Raw genomic sequence first — 19,414 nt, 5'->3', positions numbered from 1 at the left:
ATAAACATAAAATAACCTTACAAGCCCTTTACATCAGTAACACATACAGATTAGTGATTTAGAACCTCTCAGTAGTTGGTAACATGTAAATCGACTATTTTACCTTATTTGCCATTAACACACATAATGCTGTCAGTTTGCTTAAATTAAAGGGACATGAAACCTAGGTTTTCTGCTGATCATGAGCTTGCCTAGATAAACCATTCAGCAAAGGATAGCAAGAGAAGGAAGCAAATTAAATAATAGAAGTAAATTGGAAAGTTGTTTAAAATTGTATTCTCTATCTGAATCATGAAAGAAAAATGTTGGGTTTCATGTCTCTTTAACTGCCAGAAACACACATAGAGCAATGATTTAACCCCATTTATATCTGTCAGCTGGAAATATTTGCACAAATATTTTTCGACAATGTTTAAAAGCACAGATAAGTGCAAAAATGCAATTTTGCAGCAAATGGTAAAAATAACAAAGATCATTTTGCAGTGGAAGATGCTTGCAGAAAACGTATATATGGTCTTACAAAATGCCTCAGAAACCATAAAAGGTTTTGTAGGGGAAAAAACAGTTTACATAAATAAATTAGTGGCCATGTAGGATCAGACTTTGCAAAACTCCCTTTTGCTTTTTCTGCTGAGTCCCAGCTCTATATCTAATTGGCGGAGCTGTTCCAGAAACCCACGATTGGGGGAGATGTAGCGATGTTCACTGACTTTTTGTAGAGCATCCATCAGAGACAGACCTTCACAGATCATAAGGAACGCCACGACAAGTGAGGAGGCTCGGCTGATGCCCAAGCCACAGTGCACCAGCACCTTACCTGCAATTACAGAGAGGAAATGGTGACGACTGGCGTAATACACACTAACCAATCAAAACATGAGCTTAGTGTCACAATAGATAACAAAAGAAGCCTTAGAAGAGACGATGCACAAAAGGGCAAATCAGCAATAAGGTCTACTAAGGATTACTGATAGATGTTATAGTGCTAGTAGGAGGATTTATTAAACGGACATGAAACCCAAAAAAATTATTTCATGATTTAGGTAGAACATACAATTTTAAACAACTTTCCAGTTTACTTCTATTATCAAATTTGCTTCATTCTCTTGGTATGCTTTGTTGAAGGAGCAGCAATGCATTACTGGTTTCTAACTGAACACATGGGTGAGCCAATGACAATCAGTATATATATGCAGCCACCAATCAGCAGCTAGAACCTAGGTTCTTTGCTGCTGAGGAGCTTACCTAGATCAGTGTTTCTCAACCTCGGTCCTCAAGTACTTCCTCCTGGTTTTCATTATAGCTAAACTAGAACACAGGTGAAATAATCAGCTGATCAGTATCACCGTGGTTACTAACCTGCTCTCACCTATAAGCTGATTATTACACCTGTGCTCTAGTTCAGCTATAATGAAAACATGGTGTGTTGGGGGTACTTGAGAAACACTGATTCAGCAAATGGTAACAAAAGAAGGAAGCACATTAAATAATAGAAGTAAACTGGAAAGTTGTTTAAAATTGTATGCTCTGTCTAAATCATGAATGTCTAATTATGACTTTACTGTCCCTTTAAGTTATTGCTTGCTTTATCATGCTCTGTCTTTGAATAGAATGTTTGGCAGGACACTAAGGTCCAGGATGCAGCTGCATTTTGTCTGCAAGGACAGATATTGCATGCACCTTTGGCAAGGTCAGACATTTTGGATTCATTTTTTGTCTTGTGGTTCACAGGTTTTTGTAATCACGCTCTGACCATGAAGGTGATAATTATAGAATACGGGGAAGTAATTAAATACTTATCAGATCTCTAAAGAAACAGGTGTGAGGCTATGTGGCAGTAAGTTCTTCCTTTGATCTGCAGCTGACTTTAATATGAATGCACGCCTCAGCCATCACATGAATATTGTATGCAGGTCAATAACGTACAATGCACCAGGCTACGACACAGAAATGTAGTTTTGGTTTAGCGTCTTGTACTGCAGGTTTCATATAAGTACTGTTGTAGAGTTTAAAGGGACAGTCAACACCAAACGTGTTATTATTTAAAAAGATAATGCCTTTAACACCCATCTCCCAGCTTTGCACAACCAACATTGTTATATTAATATACTTTATAACATTTAAACCTCTAAATATCTGCCTGTTTCTAAGCCTCTACAGACAGTTTCCTATAACATGCTTTTTATTAGCTTTTCACAACAGGGGAGTTCATGTGAGCCATATAGATAACATTGTGCTCACGCCCATGTAGTTGTGCATGACACAGCACTTATTGGCTAAAATGCAAGTCATGTGATTATGGGGCTTTCATAAGAGGCTTAGATACAAGATAATCACAGAGGTAAAAAGTATATTAATATAACAGTGTTGGTTATGCAAAACTGGGGAATGGGTAATAAAGGGATTTTCTATATTTTTAAAGAATAAAAACTTTGGAGTTGACTGTCCTTTTAAATTACAGAATTGTGGGCCCCTTGTGGTCATTTTTGTAACTATAAAAATATTTTAAAGTGTTATTTCTTCCATGTGTTTATTAACTCATCAAATTGTAATATTGTTTTACCCAATGAGGCCAATTTAACAAAGGTCTTGCGGACCTGATCCGACAGATGCGGATCAGGTCCGCAAGACCTCGCTGAATGCGGAGAGCAATACGCTCTCCGTATTCAGCATTGCACCAGCAGCTCACAAGAGCTGCTGGTGCAACACCGCCCCCTGCAGACTCGCGGCCAATGGGACGCCAGCGGGGGGTGTTAATCAACCCGATTGTACTCGATCGGGTTGAATTCCGGCGATTCCTGTCCGCCTCATCAGAGCAGACAGACAGGGTTATGGAGCAGCGGTCTTTAGACCGCTGCTACATAACTGCTGTTTCTGGCGAGCCTGCAGGCTCGCCAGAAACACGGGGCATCAAGCTCCATTCAGAGCTTGATAGATAGGCCCCAATGTCAATGATTAATGAAGTAACTAGGAGCTCAAACACAATTACACAGTTTGAAAAAGATAAATAATTTGAAACAAGCAAGTGTTTTGCAATGACCTACATCTCTACACACAGACCAAGAAACATTCAGATCATTAGATCTACACAAGTAGATCTGCTGAAGAGTCACACTGTGTCCTCATATACAACGCAAGTTGACAGAAGTTGACAGTATACATCATCATCATTAACAGTTGACAGTATACATCATCATCATTAACAGTTGACAGTATACATCATCATCATTAACAGCTGACAGTATACATCATCATCATTAACAGTTGACAGTATACATTATCTCCTCTTCTGGCTGTTCACATGATGCATCTTTACACCACACTACTTATTTTCACACATTTTGGGACGGATTACAAGTGAAGCGCTAATAGATAATTCTGGAGATATTATTTTGACCAATAATAAAATAAATATGAAACATTTTAAACTATGCTAATTTTTTAATTCTATAAAAATTACTTTTTAAAAAAAAATGGGATATTGTTCTCCACACTACATAATCCTTAGTTTGGATTACGGTAAAGATCCTACATTTAATTCAGCAGGAGATTCTCTATCTTTACAAGACAACATTACTGCAGATTGGAATTTATATCCCCACATCACGGGTTATATACCTCATAAAAGTGAGGTCACAGCAGGTGAACAGCAATAATAATTTTGCTATATGGTGGTAAAAACAACACTACACTATATTGTCTTTTCTAACTTATTTTCTTTTCTTATTTTACACTTGGAGCCCTATTCCTATCAACACATTGCTTTTCAAGATTTGTATTTGGTAGCAAGTACCTATGGAACAAGTCCCTTAAAAAGAGGAAATATATAAAGATGGAACATAACCTTTAATATAGTGCTGAAAACAATCTTCTTTTCACTTTAACATATAATATATATATATATTAATATAAGAACCACAAGGGGGATATTTATGACAGTGCGGATCAGGTCCACCAGACCTCGCTGAATGCGGAGAGCAATACTCTCTCCGTATTCAGCATTGCACCAGCAGTTCTTGTGAGCTGCTGGTGCAACGCCGCCCCCTGCAGATTCGCGGCCAATTGGCCGCCAGCAGGGGGTGTCAATCAACCCGATCGTACTCGATCCGGTTAAATTGTGGCGATCACTGTCCGCCTCTTCAGAGCAGGCGGACAGGTTATGGAGCAGCGGTATTTAGACCACTGCTCCATAACTTGTGTTTCTGGCGAGTCTGAAGTTTCGCCAGAAACACGGGTGTCAAGCTCCATACGGAGCTTGATAGATATGCCCCTATGAATTGTAGGCAGTTCTTATAATGCAACACTTTTAGGGTTTTGCACCTTTATTGGATTCCAGACCAGCTCTGATAAACTGTGCGGCAGGGTGGAAATAACGGCTCATGTCAAAACTGGGGTCATCGCTGGCCTCCACTCCAAAGAAATCAATGTTGATGTCCTTGTAGAACTCCGGCCCAGTATTGATTCGCTTCTTACCAGATGCAGCGTTTAGGACATGTGTGATCCCCAACTGGTGAAGTGTTGCTTTATCCCGGGCTGCATATCTGTGCAAACATATAGGTAAAAAACCTGTTTATTTACAGGAAACTATAACTATTTGTTCTATCGATCTATCTGTCTATCTATTATCTATCTATCTAGCTATCTATCTGTCTATCTATTAGCTATCTACCATCTATTATCTATCTATCTATCTATCTATCTATCTATTTAGTAGTATATCTATTATCTATCAATCTATCTAGCTATCATCTATTGACTATCTATCATCTATTGTCTATCTATCTATTTATCATCTATTGGCTATCTATATATCTAGTAGTATATATATTATCTATCTATCTATCTATCTAACTATCTATCTATCCATCTATCTATCATCTATTGCCTATCTATCTATCTATCTATCTATCTATTGTCCGTCTGTCTATCTATCTTTCTATCTATCATCTATTGTCTATCTATCTATCTATCTATCTATCTATCTGTCTGTCTGTCTGTCATCTATCTGTCTATATATCTGTCTATATATATATCTATTATCCATCTAAATATATATCTATTATCTCTCTCTCTCTCTCTCTCTCTCTCTCTCTATATATATATATATATATATATATATATATATATCATCTATCTGTCTATATATCTATCTATCTAAATATCTATCTATCTATCTATCTATCTATCTATCATCTATCTGTCTGTCTTGTTAACAGTTTATCTCTAACTTTCACCAGATTTGCCTCACATATATGTGATGATTGTCACTGTTTGTGCCTTCTATCACACTTGGTTTAATCCTGTCAATAACTTGTCAGCCTTTTCTCTTGCCGTTATACAGCAATGCCTCCTTACGCATCTCCGATGTACAGATCTGGCCACACTTCATTAAAATGTCTCCTGGGCACTCGATTACACCAGAGCATGAGCTGAAGATCAGGAACGGATGGGGGTTCACAGCTTGACTGGACATCAGTCATCCTATAAAAAGATGATTGATTAAACCGATACATTATGTGAATTGCACGGTATGAAACTGATCAATATTTGGGATCATATAAAATGTCCCTAAGGTGTGGGGGTGTCTTGGACATAAGTAATGCTAATGTTAATTATTTTTTTCCTTGGGCTTTAGCCCCTTATTCTAGCAACACCCCTGACACAATCTTCATTGCTATTAAAGAGACATGACAGTTTTTTTGTTTCACCTAAAAGGGTGTTTTAATATGTATTTAACTTTTTGTTATTAAATGGCTGTTCTTGTGCTGAGAAATAAACATTTTCTCTCCTACGCTTGTGTTTATGGCTCTTCCTTACAAACTAATGAATTTTTATCCACTTCCCCATTCTGGTTATCTTTCTATTCTTTGTCAATTTATGTTGGTTTGTTCACCAAATAATCCTGTAAAATCAAAGACCTAATCTTCCAAGAGTCTGAAATCTGAAGCCCTAGTGACAACAAGACTGTGCAGGAGAAGAATTATCCACCTTCCTGAAATCATTGCTGAGTCTATAATCAACATGGGCAACTCTAGGATAACCTTACGCTTCCCTCTGAGGTAGAGGGCATCAGAGCCAACCATACAGTAAAATCCGTAAGAAAAAAAGAAAAAACATACAAAAAGTTTTTCAACATGCCAAGCCTGCTTTAAAGGGATAGGAAAGTAAAATTAAAATTAGATAGAGCATGTAATTTTAAGACATTTTTAAATTAACTTCTATTTTCAAATGAGCTTTGTTCTATTGGTATCCCTTGTTAAAAAAATGCACATATCTTACACTAGTGGGAGCTAGCTGCTGATTGATGCCTGCACAAGTTTGTGCAGGTGATTGGCTATCTATATGTGTTCAGCTAACTTTATGAAAACAAAGAGGTAAAAATGGCATTACCTGTGAGTTGTTTCCTTTATAGCATATAACTTATTTGAATTAATGGTCTAAATAAACCAATAGGGTTTATATTCAAGAAGCATAGGGTGTAGTGTGAAACTCACACTTACAACGTGTGTACATGCAAAGCACTCAACAACTTCAAGTCATCAATCTTAAATTAAGAGAAAATATGTGGTGAGTATATAAGTGACAAGAAGGTAGTTAAAAAACGTATTACTACTATATCAGTCCTGGAAGAAAAAATGAAAAATAAAAAATAAAATATTATTACTTTTTTATGCATATCTATATCCTATATACAAAAAACATAATATTTCAACATATCTTTATCAAAGTAATGTGTATTTAGAAATCAAGTATAATATATAGATAGATAATTTATCACTAAAGTCCTACTATTACATCATATGCCATTTGAAATTACAGAAAAACAGAAAGATCCCAATCCCTATTTAGCCCATTTGGCTCCATAGTTCCTAATTTAAAGATCCAAAAGTATTCTCGCTGCTTTAACAAGAGCTCTCTGTTACCTCCTCTACGGGACATGGGAACACTTTCTATTACTTGGAACCTTAGTTGTTTAATTGAGTGTCCCATTTTAATAAAATGGTGAGCTACAGGGGCTTTGGTATTACCAATTCTAATGTTGCTTTTCTGCTCAATTATTCTATCCCTGATATTCCTAGTTGTTTCCCCTATATAACTCCGCCCACAAGGACACTTAATCATGTATATCACAAAATGTGTATGACACGTATGATAACCTCTGATTTCAAAATTTTTCCTGTGGTGGGGTGATAGAAAGCTCTACCCCGTAGTCAATTCTTGAGAGCCCGTAGGATTGTCACAGATGACAATCTACTTAATGTGATTCCCACTCCTCCTGACATGTTTTGCTTTTTAACAAAAGCGATTGAAATAGCAGAACACAGTGAATGCTTCAAGTGGTTTCCCCAAATTCAACTAAAAATGCAACGTTTATTTAATTCTGCAGTATCAAAATTATTCAACCCCTTGAATAGAATCCTTCACAACAGCACAAATATGCAAAACAGGTGTTGTCTCAAGCACACCTGATGCAACTAATCAAGGGCTTCATTAGTTGCCCCAGGTGTGCTTGAGCTAGAACACATGAAATACCTGAACTGGCTAGGGGTTTGTTGAGTGTCGTATTTGACAGCATGTTAGAAATATGGGTAAGTCAAAAGAATGGTCAAAAAAGTTAAGGGAAGAGATCTTCACCCTTTACAAACAAGGAACAAGATACAAAAATATAGCAAAGGCATGAAATGTTCCTAGAGACACCGTTGGAAGCATAGTTCGCAAGTTCAAAGTTAAAGGAACAGTGGTTGCACTACCTGGACTGGGTAGAAACAAGATTTCTGAAAAGGCAGGTTGAGAAAAACCCTTGAGTGACTGCAAAAGACCTGCAGCAAGACTTGTTGGCAACAGGCACTGAGGTTTCAGTTTGCACAGTAAGAAACATAATAGATGCAGAAGGTTTCCATGCCAGGACTCCAAGACGTACACCACTACTGACCTAAAAGCACAAGAAAAATCTGTACATTTTGACAATAAACCTGATTTGCAATGGGGTTTGAATAATTTTGATTACAACTGTATAAGCTATGAATATATAAAATAAATTTACTTCAGTGGACCTTTAGGGTTTCCTCAGGATTAATTAAGCCTGGCCTTCTTTTGAACGTGTTGGCTTTGTCACACACACCGAAGTAGATAGAGCAAACAACTATGGTCAACGTAGGCAGCCAAAATACTGTAATGATTAAGATGAATACAATACAACTACAACAATCATATAATCCTTTTAAGAGAATTTTAAAAAGGACCAAATCAAACCATTTGTGATATGGAGGGTTTCAGAAGCTGTTGTAACTTACATACAATAATGCACTAATATTGGAGTTAGAATAAAAACAAATCTCACATGAATTAAAAAAAAAACTCCCAAATGCTGAAAAGTGTAATATCTGTGGAACAAGAAGTTGGAATTTTTGGTTCCCAGGGGAACTTTAAAGGGACATACAAAAGAAATTAATGTTTTATTGCATTATATTATTGTGCTGTTGCTTACATATAATTATGGGGGGGGGGGGGGTGATCATTGTCCAAAAAAATCAAGTATACAAAAAAGAGAGGAGAGAAGGGTGGACAATTCTAGAGCATTCAAAAAAGTATGTAATACATATACTATTGTTGGCAAGGGAAATCCCAACAAAGGAAAAGAAATGTAAAACTTAACTTTTATTACTGATTAATAAAAATGTGTATCAAACAAATGTGTGTATTAAAACTTGGATTAAAAGGATATGGAATACCAGTAGTAAGCAAAGGAGGCACTAAAAAATATAGTAAATAGTCAAATGAGGGACACCACACAGACCAGCACAAACAAAACACTAACGTGCTGCAAAAGAAACTATATCTAAGAAAGTGGATTAACCTCGCAACAATTAATCTATACAATTCAGTCACAAAGCAAGTAAGTGCCGGTCTATATAGTAACCATTACTAGGAGAACAAATTAAATAAGCTACACCATATAGCTATTAGGGAACAAATTTTTGACAATAATTGCGACTACTGGTCTCAAGGATACTCCTGATGTGCATTTCGCCGTTAACCGGCTTTGTCAAAGGCTAACCCAGATTGAGAAAAAAACCCTGCCTAAAAACTGTCTTGTAGCCAACCAGGGATGAGTAACGATACACACCCCTGTAGTAAGCCTATCACGGTTAACTTAATACTATTGGATGAGGAGACATCATGTGATTAGGGACGGCCAAACAAATGTTGCCAAAAACGTCATTGTCGAAGCTACAAGAGTGACCCGATTGTTTACATAATATATGAGACCAACATTGCTATGAATCAGTAAACTAATTGCCGTAATCTATGTTCAGGTTGCCACAAACAAGTAACATATTTAAAGCCCTCACACCACAGACGTGAGTGAGTAACTTTGACAACAACGATTTGTATGTCCATAAATAATGGAAAATCTATGTCATAACAGTGAGCACAGAGAAAGTATCAAATTGACAGGATGGATGGAAATAGACATAAAAATTAAAATAAAAATATATATGAAGAGCACATTTGGTGGGAATGCCCCAAGCTCCGCCCCTTATGGAATGCTTGCTTTCTAGTATTGTCCAAATTAGGCATATCTCTCCATAGATCACCAGCCATAGCCCACTTACACATAGGAGTACACACCTTACCAAAGCATCACTCATACATATGTATTTATCTCTTCATGTCAATCAAACATGCTATAGCCTCTGAGTGGAAGAATGAACTCCCTCCTCAGTACTATTAACCTTGCTTACATTTGCTTATTCAGTACTATTAACCTTGCTTACAAATGAACTCCCTCCTAGCTGGACAAAAATCTGTAGCTCCATGGCCTACTTATACACCATGGAGAAAGATATCTTCTACAAACTAGGGAATTCAGACTTATTTGAACTCACTTGGGCAGATTGGAAACACAACTACGACACGGCCTGGAAGCCCAATGTCCTATCCACAGACTGACCTTGCCATTGCGACGGTTGACCCTGACCTACTTTGTAATTCCCACAATTGGAAACCCCTCCCCCTTTCCTTCCCCTTTTCCCCTTCCTCTATCCCTATTCATCATTCCAGATTTGCCAGGGGCTATTAGTCCTTGGCGGCTATTCGAATTCGTAGATATTGTTGTTCGTTAGTAAGAATTCTATTATTTGTACATTAACTTATTATGCCTATTTGATAGCAATGTCCTAATTTGTTTTTTCTGTATTGTTGTGCCCTAGGCACTCGTTGCCCTCAATTGACTTCTTGCTTTATGTAATTCTAAATGTACACCAATAAAGCTTTTGAAAACCTAAAATATATATATATATAAATGAAGAAACTTGATCTACTCTAACCAAAACACAATATCTGCAATGTATTATTATGATATCATACATTACGAAAGATACCCCTTGTGCAATTATATCTGACACAAATCGTCACCCAACCATAATATCTCTCACATTAAAGAGCTAATATATTAATATTAAAAATTAGTGGTCTTTTAAATTAAATGTATTATAATGACATCGAGTGGGAGTGTATACATCCCTGCTATCTCCCATGCAATCTGACTGTGATCCTGAATGTATATACTAAGATATGCCATATTTAAGATTAGCTACAAGTTTTAAGCTTTTCTTTAATGTGAGAGATATTATGATTGGGTGACGATTTGTGTCAGATATAATTGCACAAGGGGTATCTTTTGGAATGTATGATATCATGATAATACGTTGCAGATATCGTGTTTTGGTTAGAGTAGATCAACCCAGTGTTTCTTCATATATATTTTTATTTTCATTTTTATGTCTATTTCCATCCATCCTGTCAATTTGATACTTTCTCTGCGCTCACTGTTATGACATAGATTTTCCATGATTTATGGACATACAAATCATTACAAAGTTACTCACTCACGTCTGTGGTGTGAGGGCTTTAAGTATGTTACTTGTTTGTGGCAACCTGAACATAGATTACGGCAATTAGTTTACTGATTCATAGCAATGATGGTCTCATATATTATGTAAACAATCGGGTCACTTCTGTAGCTTTGACAATGACGTTTTTGGCAACATTTGATTGGCCGTCCCTAATCACATGATGTCTCCTCATCCAATAGTATTAAGTTAACTGTGATAGGCTTACTACAGGGGTGTGTATTATTACTCACCCCTAATTGGCTACAAGACAGTTTTTAGGCAGGTTTTTTTTTCTCAATTCGGGTTAGCCTTTGACAAAGCTGGTTAACGACGAAATGCGCATCAGGCGTATCCTTGAGACCAGTAGTCACAATTATTGTCAATAATTTGTTCCCTAATAGCTATCTGGTGAAGCTTATTTAATTTGTTCTCCTAGTAATGGTTACTATATAGACCGGCACTTACTTGCTTTGTGACTGCATTGTATAGCTTAATTGTTGCAAGGTCAATCCTCTTTCTTAGATATAGTTTCTTTTGCAGCACGTTAGCGTTTTGTTTGTGCTGGTCTGTGTGGTGTCCCTCATTTGACTATTTACTAAATTTAGTGCCTCCTTTGCGAACTACTGGTATTCCATATCCTTTTAATCCAAGTTTTAATACACACATTTGTTTGATACACATTTTTATTAATCAGTAATAAATGTTTATTTTCCTTTGTTGGGATTTCCCTTGCCAACAATAGTATAGGTATTACATACTTTTTTGAGTACTCTAGAATTGTCCACCCTTCTCTCCTCTCTTTTTTGTACCCTTTTAAAGAACAGATATACATATATGGAAGACATAATTTAAAACCAAACAAGGAGTGAAACATAGCAATGAACTATAACAACATGCAACATAAACACAAAATGCTGTGTAGTATCAGTATGTCATAAAGTCATTGAACTTTGGACTGGATTTGCACACTCTTCCTGATCGAGTAACAACTGTGTGGGGATTGTTCAGCTGCAATCTCTAGCCGGACACTGTCAGGATCCTGTAGTAGTTGTGTGTTACATCTACGTCACTAGGCACCACAGCAGATGGCTGAGTTTGGGGTTCTGAAATGATCATGGGCACAGACAAGGCAGTGGTAGGGCAATATGACTCAGGTACCTGTAGAAAGTGGCGGTGGTTCCTTACATAGGTGTTACCATCAGAGTGGACAACATAGCTGTTAGGTTGGCGGGCCTTTCCATGAACTGTAGCCAGTTAGTCTCCATCCTTACCACCTTCCCAGGCTCCAGAGGAGAAAGGTGTCTGGCAGATTTGTCATGGCTTATCTTTCCCTTTTGTCTGAGTGTAAATAAGGCAGCCTGAATATCGGTCTCAACTTTTGGCAGAAGCTGGGATGAGACCATGGGGATCAGAGTCCTGGTGTGTCATGAAAGTGGGGAGAGGGAATGCTTTTCCTGGGTGTGTTGCGCAGGTTGAGTAGGGCTGCATAAATGTCAGAACCATCATGTGCACATTTCTCTAGGAGATGTTTAGCTGACCTGACCCCACGCTCTGATAGACCATTGGATCTAGGGTAATGGGGATTGCTATTGACATGCTGAAAATACCACTGGTGAGCAAAGTTCTTGAATTATCTACTGGAAAATAAGGTTGCATTGTCAGTCATCAGTTTGTGGGGAATCCCATGAGTAGAGAATATGAGCTTTAATTTCCTGATCACTGTGAGAACATCAAACTCCCACCAACCAGAATATGAATCTACCAAGACCAGGTAATTCTCGTCTGCCCACTCAAATATGTCAGCCGCTGTGATGGATCATGGTCTGTCAGGTATTTGGTGAATTTGTAAGGGTTCTCTCATCTGGTGCTGTCTTAGAGCATTGCATGGGGCACATCTGGAAGATTCCTGATTTTTCAAATAAAGATAGCAAGAGAACAAAGAAACATTGATACAAGGAGAAAATTAGGGAATAATAGGCCTTTTCCAGCCAGAAATTCCTATTTTAGTTCCTTTTACCTGATTTATCTTTAAGTCACACACTTGATGTTGTAGTTGTGATTTCTTTCTTTTTCAAAATGTTCAATAAAAGCAATGAATATAAAAAAAGGAGTAAATTAGAAAGTTGTTTAAAATTGTGTGCTCTATCTGAATCATCAAAGAAAAAAAATTGGGTTTAATGTATTAAGCCCAAAACCCTTTTGGTTTAAAAATAAAAGCACATTTGTGTTTAGCTGCTGGTAGTATTAAAATCTATTATTATTAACTAATTATCAATGGCATCAAATCAATGTAAACATTATTGTAGTAAATTGATAATTAAACCCAGTAAAAAAATGTAATGTATTTCAATGTACATTTGTAATTTATTTTGTTTGCCTTTTCTGTAATTTACCTTCACCTAGATTACGAGTTTTGCGTTAGAGGCTATGCGGTGCTAACAAGCAGTTTTCCCTCACCGCTCACTTCCCTACAGCGCTGGTATTGCGAGTTTTCAGAAACCAGTCGTTAAAAGACAAGAAGTGAGCGTTGAGCAAAATTTTGCTCCTTACCGCACTCCAATACCAGCGCTGCTTAAGTCAGCGGTGAGCTGGTCGTTAGTACTCGTGCATGATTTCCCCATAGGAGTAAAGAGCTGGCTGAAAAAAGTCTAACACCTGCAAAAAAGCAGCGTAAAACTCCATAATGTAGCCCCATTGATTCCTATGGGGAAATGAAAGTTATGTTTACACCTAACACCCTAACATGAACCCCGAGTCTAAACTTCCCTAATCTTGCACTTATTAACCCCTAATCTGCTGCTTCGGACACCGCCGCCACCTACATTATACTTATGAACCCCTAATCTGCTGCCCCCAACATCGCCGACACCTACATTATATTTTTTAACCCCTGCCGCAGTCAATGTTGCCGCCAACTACCTACACTTATTAACCCCTAATCTGCCGCCCCCAACGTCGCCGCCACTATAATAAACATATTAACCCCTAAACCGCCGCACTCCCGCCTTGCAAGCATTAGTTAAATATTATTAACCCCTAATCTGCCATCCCTAACATTGCCGCCACCTACCTACATTTATTAACCCCTAATCTGCCGCCCCCAACGTTGCCGCCACTATAATAAACATATTAACCCCTAAACTGCAGCACTCCCGCCTCGCAAACATTAGTTAAATATTATTAACCCCTAATCTGCCGTCCCTAACATCGCCGCCACCTACCTACATTTATTAACCCCTAATCTGCCGCCCCCAACGTCACCGCCACTATATTAAAGTTATTAACCCCTAAACCTAAGTCTAACCCTAAACCTAACACCCACTAACTTAAATACTAAAACAGAATGAAGATACCTTTAAGTGACGTCATCCAAGATGGCGTCCCTTAGATTCCGATTGGCTGATAGAATTCTATCAGCCAATCGGCATTAAGGTAGAAAAAATCCTATTGGCTAATGCAATCAGCCAATAGGATTGAAGTTCAATCCTATTGGCTGATCTAATCAGCCAATAGGATTAAGCTCGCATTCTATTGGCTGATTGGAACAGCCAATAGAATGCAAGCTCAATCCTATTGGCTGATTGCATCAGCCAATAGGATTTTTTCTACCTTAATTCCGATTGGCTGATAGAATTCTATCAGCCAATCAGATTCTAAGGGACGCCATCTTGGATGACGTCACTTAAAGGTACCTTCATTCTGTTTTAGTCATCGGAGGAAGAGGATGTCTTGAAGATGGACCCGCTCCGCGCCAGATGGATGAAGATAGAAGATGCCGTCTGGATGAAGACTTCTGCCCGTCTGGAGGACCACTTCTGCCCGGCTTGGATGAAGACTTCTGTCCGTCTGGAGGACCACTTCGCCCGGCTTGGATGAAGACGTCTCCCGGTAAGTCGATCTTTAGGGGGTTAGTGTTAGGTTTTTTTAAGGGTGTATTGGGTGGGTTTTATTTTTTAGATTAGGGTGTGGACGGCAAAAGAGCTAACTGCCCTTTTAAGGGCAATGCCCATCCAAATGCCCTTTTCAGGGCAATGGGAGCTTAGTTTTTTTTAGCTAGTATTTTATTTGGGGGGTTGGTTGTGTGGGTGGTGGGTTTTACTGTTGAGGGAGTTTGTATTTTTTTTTTACAGGTAAAAGAGCTAATTGCTTTGGGGCAATGCCCCGCAAAAGGCCCTTTTAAGGGCTATTGGTAGTTTACTTTAGGCAGCAGATTAGGGGTTAATAAATGTAGGTAGGTGGCGGCGATGTTAGGGAAGGCAGATTAGGGATTAATAATATTTAACTAATGTTTGCGAGGCGGGAGTGCTGCGGTTTATAGGTTAATATGTTTATTATAGTGGCGGCGACGTTGGGGGCGGCAGATTAGGGGTTAATAAGTGTAGGTAGGTTGCAGTGACATTGGGGGTGGCAGATTAGGGGTTAATAAATATAATGTAGGTGTCGGCGATGTTGGGGGCAGCAGATTAGGGGTTCATAAATATAATGTAGGTGGCGGCGGTGTCCGGAGCGGCAGATTAGGGGTTAACATTTTTATTATAGTGTTTGCGATGCGGGAGGGCCTCGGTTTAGGGGTTAATAGGTAGTTTATGGGTGTTAGTGTACTTTTTAGCACTTTAGTTATGAGTTTTATGCTACGGCGTTGTACCATAAAACTCTTAACTACTGACTTTTAAATGCGTTAGGACTCTTGACAGGGTAGGCTGTACCGCTCACTTTTTGGCCTCCCAGGACAGACTCGTAATACTGGCGCTATGGAAGTCCCATAGAAAAAAGACTTCACGAAGTTTACGTAAGTCGTTTTGCGGTAAGGCCAAAAAAGTGTGCAGTGACCCTAAACCTTCAAGACTCGTAATACCAGTGGACGTAAAAAAGCAGGACCTCTTAACGCTGCTTTTTTACCCTAACTCACAACTCGTAATCTAGCCGCTCGTTTTTCCCACCCCCTCCAAACAGGCTAGATGGCATACTAAATTCTGCAGTTTGAATGATCCAATACTACACACTGATTGTTTAGATTAGTGCAGGAGGTGATTTATAATAAGCCTCTGATTGGCCACAGCAAAGGAGACTAGGTGAAAATATTCTAGATACTTTTAAAGCGACATAAAGCATACATATTTGCTTTCATGATTCAGATAGAGCATACAATTTTAAACAACCTTCCAGTGTATTCATTTATCTAATTTGCTTCATTCTCTTAGTATGCTTTGATGAAAAACATACTTAGGATGACTCAGGAGCTGGGTACTAGCTGGAGATTGGTGGCTACACATCAATGGCATCAATAATGTTGTGTACCAGGAGGCTCATTCACCTCATAGCTCACCATTAAGGGGATTCAAATTTAAAAAAATCTTTTAATTACAGGAAGTTTTTGTAGTTTTGCAAATGATTAACATCCAATTTGAGTGTCAAAACTTTCTAAATACATTAACATTTTGTATCCTGCAAGTGTTTTTCAACTTCTAAAACCTTGGCACCAATTTGGACTTCACATTGGAGTAGAGGCATGCCACTGTTATTTTATTAGTGATGCTTCCATTGTTTTGCAGTATCTTATATTATCACCTGTAATGAAGCCAGTTAAATTATAGGAAAATAAAATTAAATAAATAATGAGAGTATATTGCAAATTATTTTGCTACACATAATTAAACATATATTACAATCTCAAAGTGTATTACAACTCTGTAAATGGATATCGCAATATTTTTATTTGTTTAATCTATAAAGGCAATATTATAGACTTTTATTAATTGCATGTCCCTGTACTGAATAAACAAAGATTTTATTGTCAGGCTTGCAATGTTGTGTACCTCTCCACTAATAGAGGGGTGGGGGTTGTCTGTATTAGCCAATGAGCATTAGTAGTAAATATATATCTATATATGTATATGCATGATTATATATAGATAATAACAGAGATATATATATAGGAATATCTATTTAGAAATAATTGGAATATATTCCCCTATGTGCAGAACATTGGAATGTGAAATATTTACAATAAATACATAGTTAAAACATTTATTAAATATGAATATTGCATAAATATGCTTTTACATGTTATCATGTTTTTAACTGCAGAGGGCTCCAATAGACATATATATGTCTATCAGGGGTGTACTTTGGCCTAGGAAAACAAGGCACTTGCCTAGGGTCCTTTAAATGCTGTTCCTTCAGGATAAAACATTTTTCAATATGATATCCCTTTTTTTATCATGCATAAACAACAATTGCATGATAAAAAGACTATGCAATAGCACATAGGTACATATTTAACATACTTATGTAATAGAGTATCCAAGAAGCGCCTAACTGGAGGCTGAGGGAAAATAGGTCTTACCAATTGGCTAAATGAGAAATAACTAACTATTAATAGTATTCCTATTAGATCAGTATTTAGACATATTTATTGGCATTTATACAATAAAAATTAAAAACATGGATCCATGTGACAGACAATAAAACAATAAAATATGCTGTACTATGATACAATAAAATCACAGTTGAATAACAGCAGTTGAATAGCAACAAATTATGATGCAATATGATACAATAAAATCACAGTGGAATGACAACAAATCTGCAGTATCACCAATCAATAAATTAGATTGATTGGGATAGTGATAAAGTGTTCATAGTCCCTTTAGAATATGTGAATCCTCTTCTTAGTGGTTAAAAATAAAAAATATTGAAAAAAAATTGAAAAAAATGTGAAAAAATTGAGAAAAAGAAAAAATGAAAAAATATATATATATTGTGAAAAAAAGGGATAAAATATTGTGAAAAATGTCGTGATAGAACAATAAGACTTGAAAAATTAAAAAAATAATGTTATAAAAACTAAAAAGAAAAAAATGGAAAATTTAAAAAAAATGTGACAAAATGTGAATAAAAAATAGAAATAAGTGAATTACAAAAAAATGTCAGAGATATCCGGAGTTAATTGTATCCAACCATATGAATGGTGTAACTTAGAAGTGTGTATTGTGAATAGTTTGAAGTGTTGGTGACTGATTTAGTTTGTTCCTCCTTGGGGATGTATCCTTGGTGTATGGATTCTGATGGTGTGTTAATTAATTGAATATTCAGTCTTTTCTTAGACTCAATCCCTCAGTTAATCCTGTGAATAAAAAAGTGACATAGTGCAATAATGCTACAACTGTATTAATAGTATTAAAATAATGCTCACCAATTACTGTCAACGCATTTCGGCCCCTTTATTAGGCCTTTCTCAAGCATTGCACCAGCAGTTCTTGTGAACTGCTTGTGCAATGCTGCCCCCAATCGGCCGCTAGCAGGGGGTGTCAATCAACCTGATCGAATTTGATCGGGTTGATTTCTGTTCGCCGCCTCAGAGCAGATGGACAAGTTATGGAGCAGCGGTCTTTAGACTGTTGCTTTATAACTTCTTGATTACTTCTGTTTGCCTTTAGGGGCTCCATACGGAGCTTGATAATTATGCCCCTTAGTCTGAACTTCAAATGAGTAGTAGATTTTTTTCTGACAAGTTTCAGTTATATCTATTTCCACTCCTCCTGTATCATATGACAGCCGTCAGCCAATCACAAATGCATATACATATATTCTGTGAATTCTTGCACATGCTCAGTAGGAGCTGGTGACTCAGAAAGAGTAAATATAAAAAGACTGTGCACGTTTTGTTCATGGAAGTAAATTGGAAAGTTGTTTAAAATGGCCTGCTCTATCTGAATCATGAAAGTTTAATTTTGAGTTGAGTGTCCCTTTAAGAAGCTCTGGTAGTCTCCCTAATATTCAGGTTATCTCATATATAGAAGTTCCTCATACCTTAATCTTTTTACTCATAGACTTAGCACATAACCAGTTGTGCTTCGTACTGGGACTTGCCAAGACACACCTGTATCTTTTGTTCTTGTGCTAATCCTCTCGTCTCTTACTCCTGTATTTTTCTTTTGATTTCTTATTTCCCTCTGTGAATTCTCTATCACCCACTGCTTATTCCCTTCCAGTCGAAGCTGAGACTTTTGTTCTAGAGACTCTGGGAAACTTTATTTCACATCTATATTTAACTAGAGCTAATTTTATCTCACTGTGCTCTCTTTCTCCTCCCTTCCAATTCTGCTTCCTACTTAAAGTGACATAAAACCCCACATTTTTCTTTCATGATTAAGATAGAGCATACAATTTTAAATAACTTTCTAATTTACTTCTGTTATCAAATTTTCTTTATTTTTCATGTGCACTAACCCAACACCCCGTTAGACCTAAATTATAAACCCCGATGCGCATTACGCATATTTTACATTTCTATGTCCTTCACATAGTAAATTTTTTTTAATTTTTATTATTAAATATAAATTTCTATATAAATCTGATAATTTTGATGTAAAATAGATATATATATATATATATATATATATATATATATATATACAAATAGAAATACAGGTATTGGTATATACAGATTCATATAGAAATATGTATTTATAATAAAAATTTCCTGTAAGTGAAGAACATTAGAATGGGACATA

General features: G+C 37.1%; 1 protein-coding gene across 1 annotated transcript; it reads right to left on the bottom strand.

Annotated features, from left to right (window-relative positions):
• Positions 1-348: 348 nt before the first annotated feature.
• On the bottom strand, positions 349-18,916 carry LOC128639520 (dual specificity protein phosphatase 13-like). The gene is made up of 4 exons (XM_053691661.1): positions 18,781-18,916; positions 5,356-5,481; positions 4,321-4,541; positions 349-817 (listed from the first exon to the last, which is right to left on the bottom strand). The coding sequence occupies exons 2-4, from the start codon at positions 5,478-5,480 to the stop codon at positions 597-599; spliced, it is 567 nt and encodes a 188-aa protein (XP_053547636.1). The 5' UTR covers position 5,481; positions 18,781-18,916; the 3' UTR covers positions 349-596.
• Between the last annotated feature and the right edge of the window lie 498 nt (positions 18,917-19,414).

Source organism: Bombina bombina, chromosome 9 (genome assembly GCF_027579735.1).
Source record: "Bombina bombina isolate aBomBom1 chromosome 9, aBomBom1.pri, whole genome shotgun sequence".
Classification (NCBI taxonomy): Eukaryota; Metazoa; Chordata; class Amphibia; order Anura; family Bombinatoridae; genus Bombina; species Bombina bombina.
This window is presented reverse-complemented; position numbering and strand designations above follow the sequence as displayed.

What these genes read in the sequence shown, in the direction of transcription:
- LOC128639520 (XM_053691661.1), bottom strand. Translation starts at nt 5,480, where the DNA reads ATGACTGATGTCCAGTCAAGCTGTGAACCCCCATCCGTTCCTGATCTT. An exon ending in GATCTGTACATCGGAGATGC is followed by an intron (nt 4,542 to 5,355) that starts GTAAGGAGGCAT and finishes ATGTTTGCACAG; the next exon opens with ATATGCAGCCCGGGATAAAG. An exon ending in TGGTCTGGAATCCAATAAAG is followed by an intron (nt 818 to 4,320) that starts GTGCAAAACCCT and finishes CTGTAATTGCAG; the next exon opens with GTAAGGTGCTGGTGCACTGT.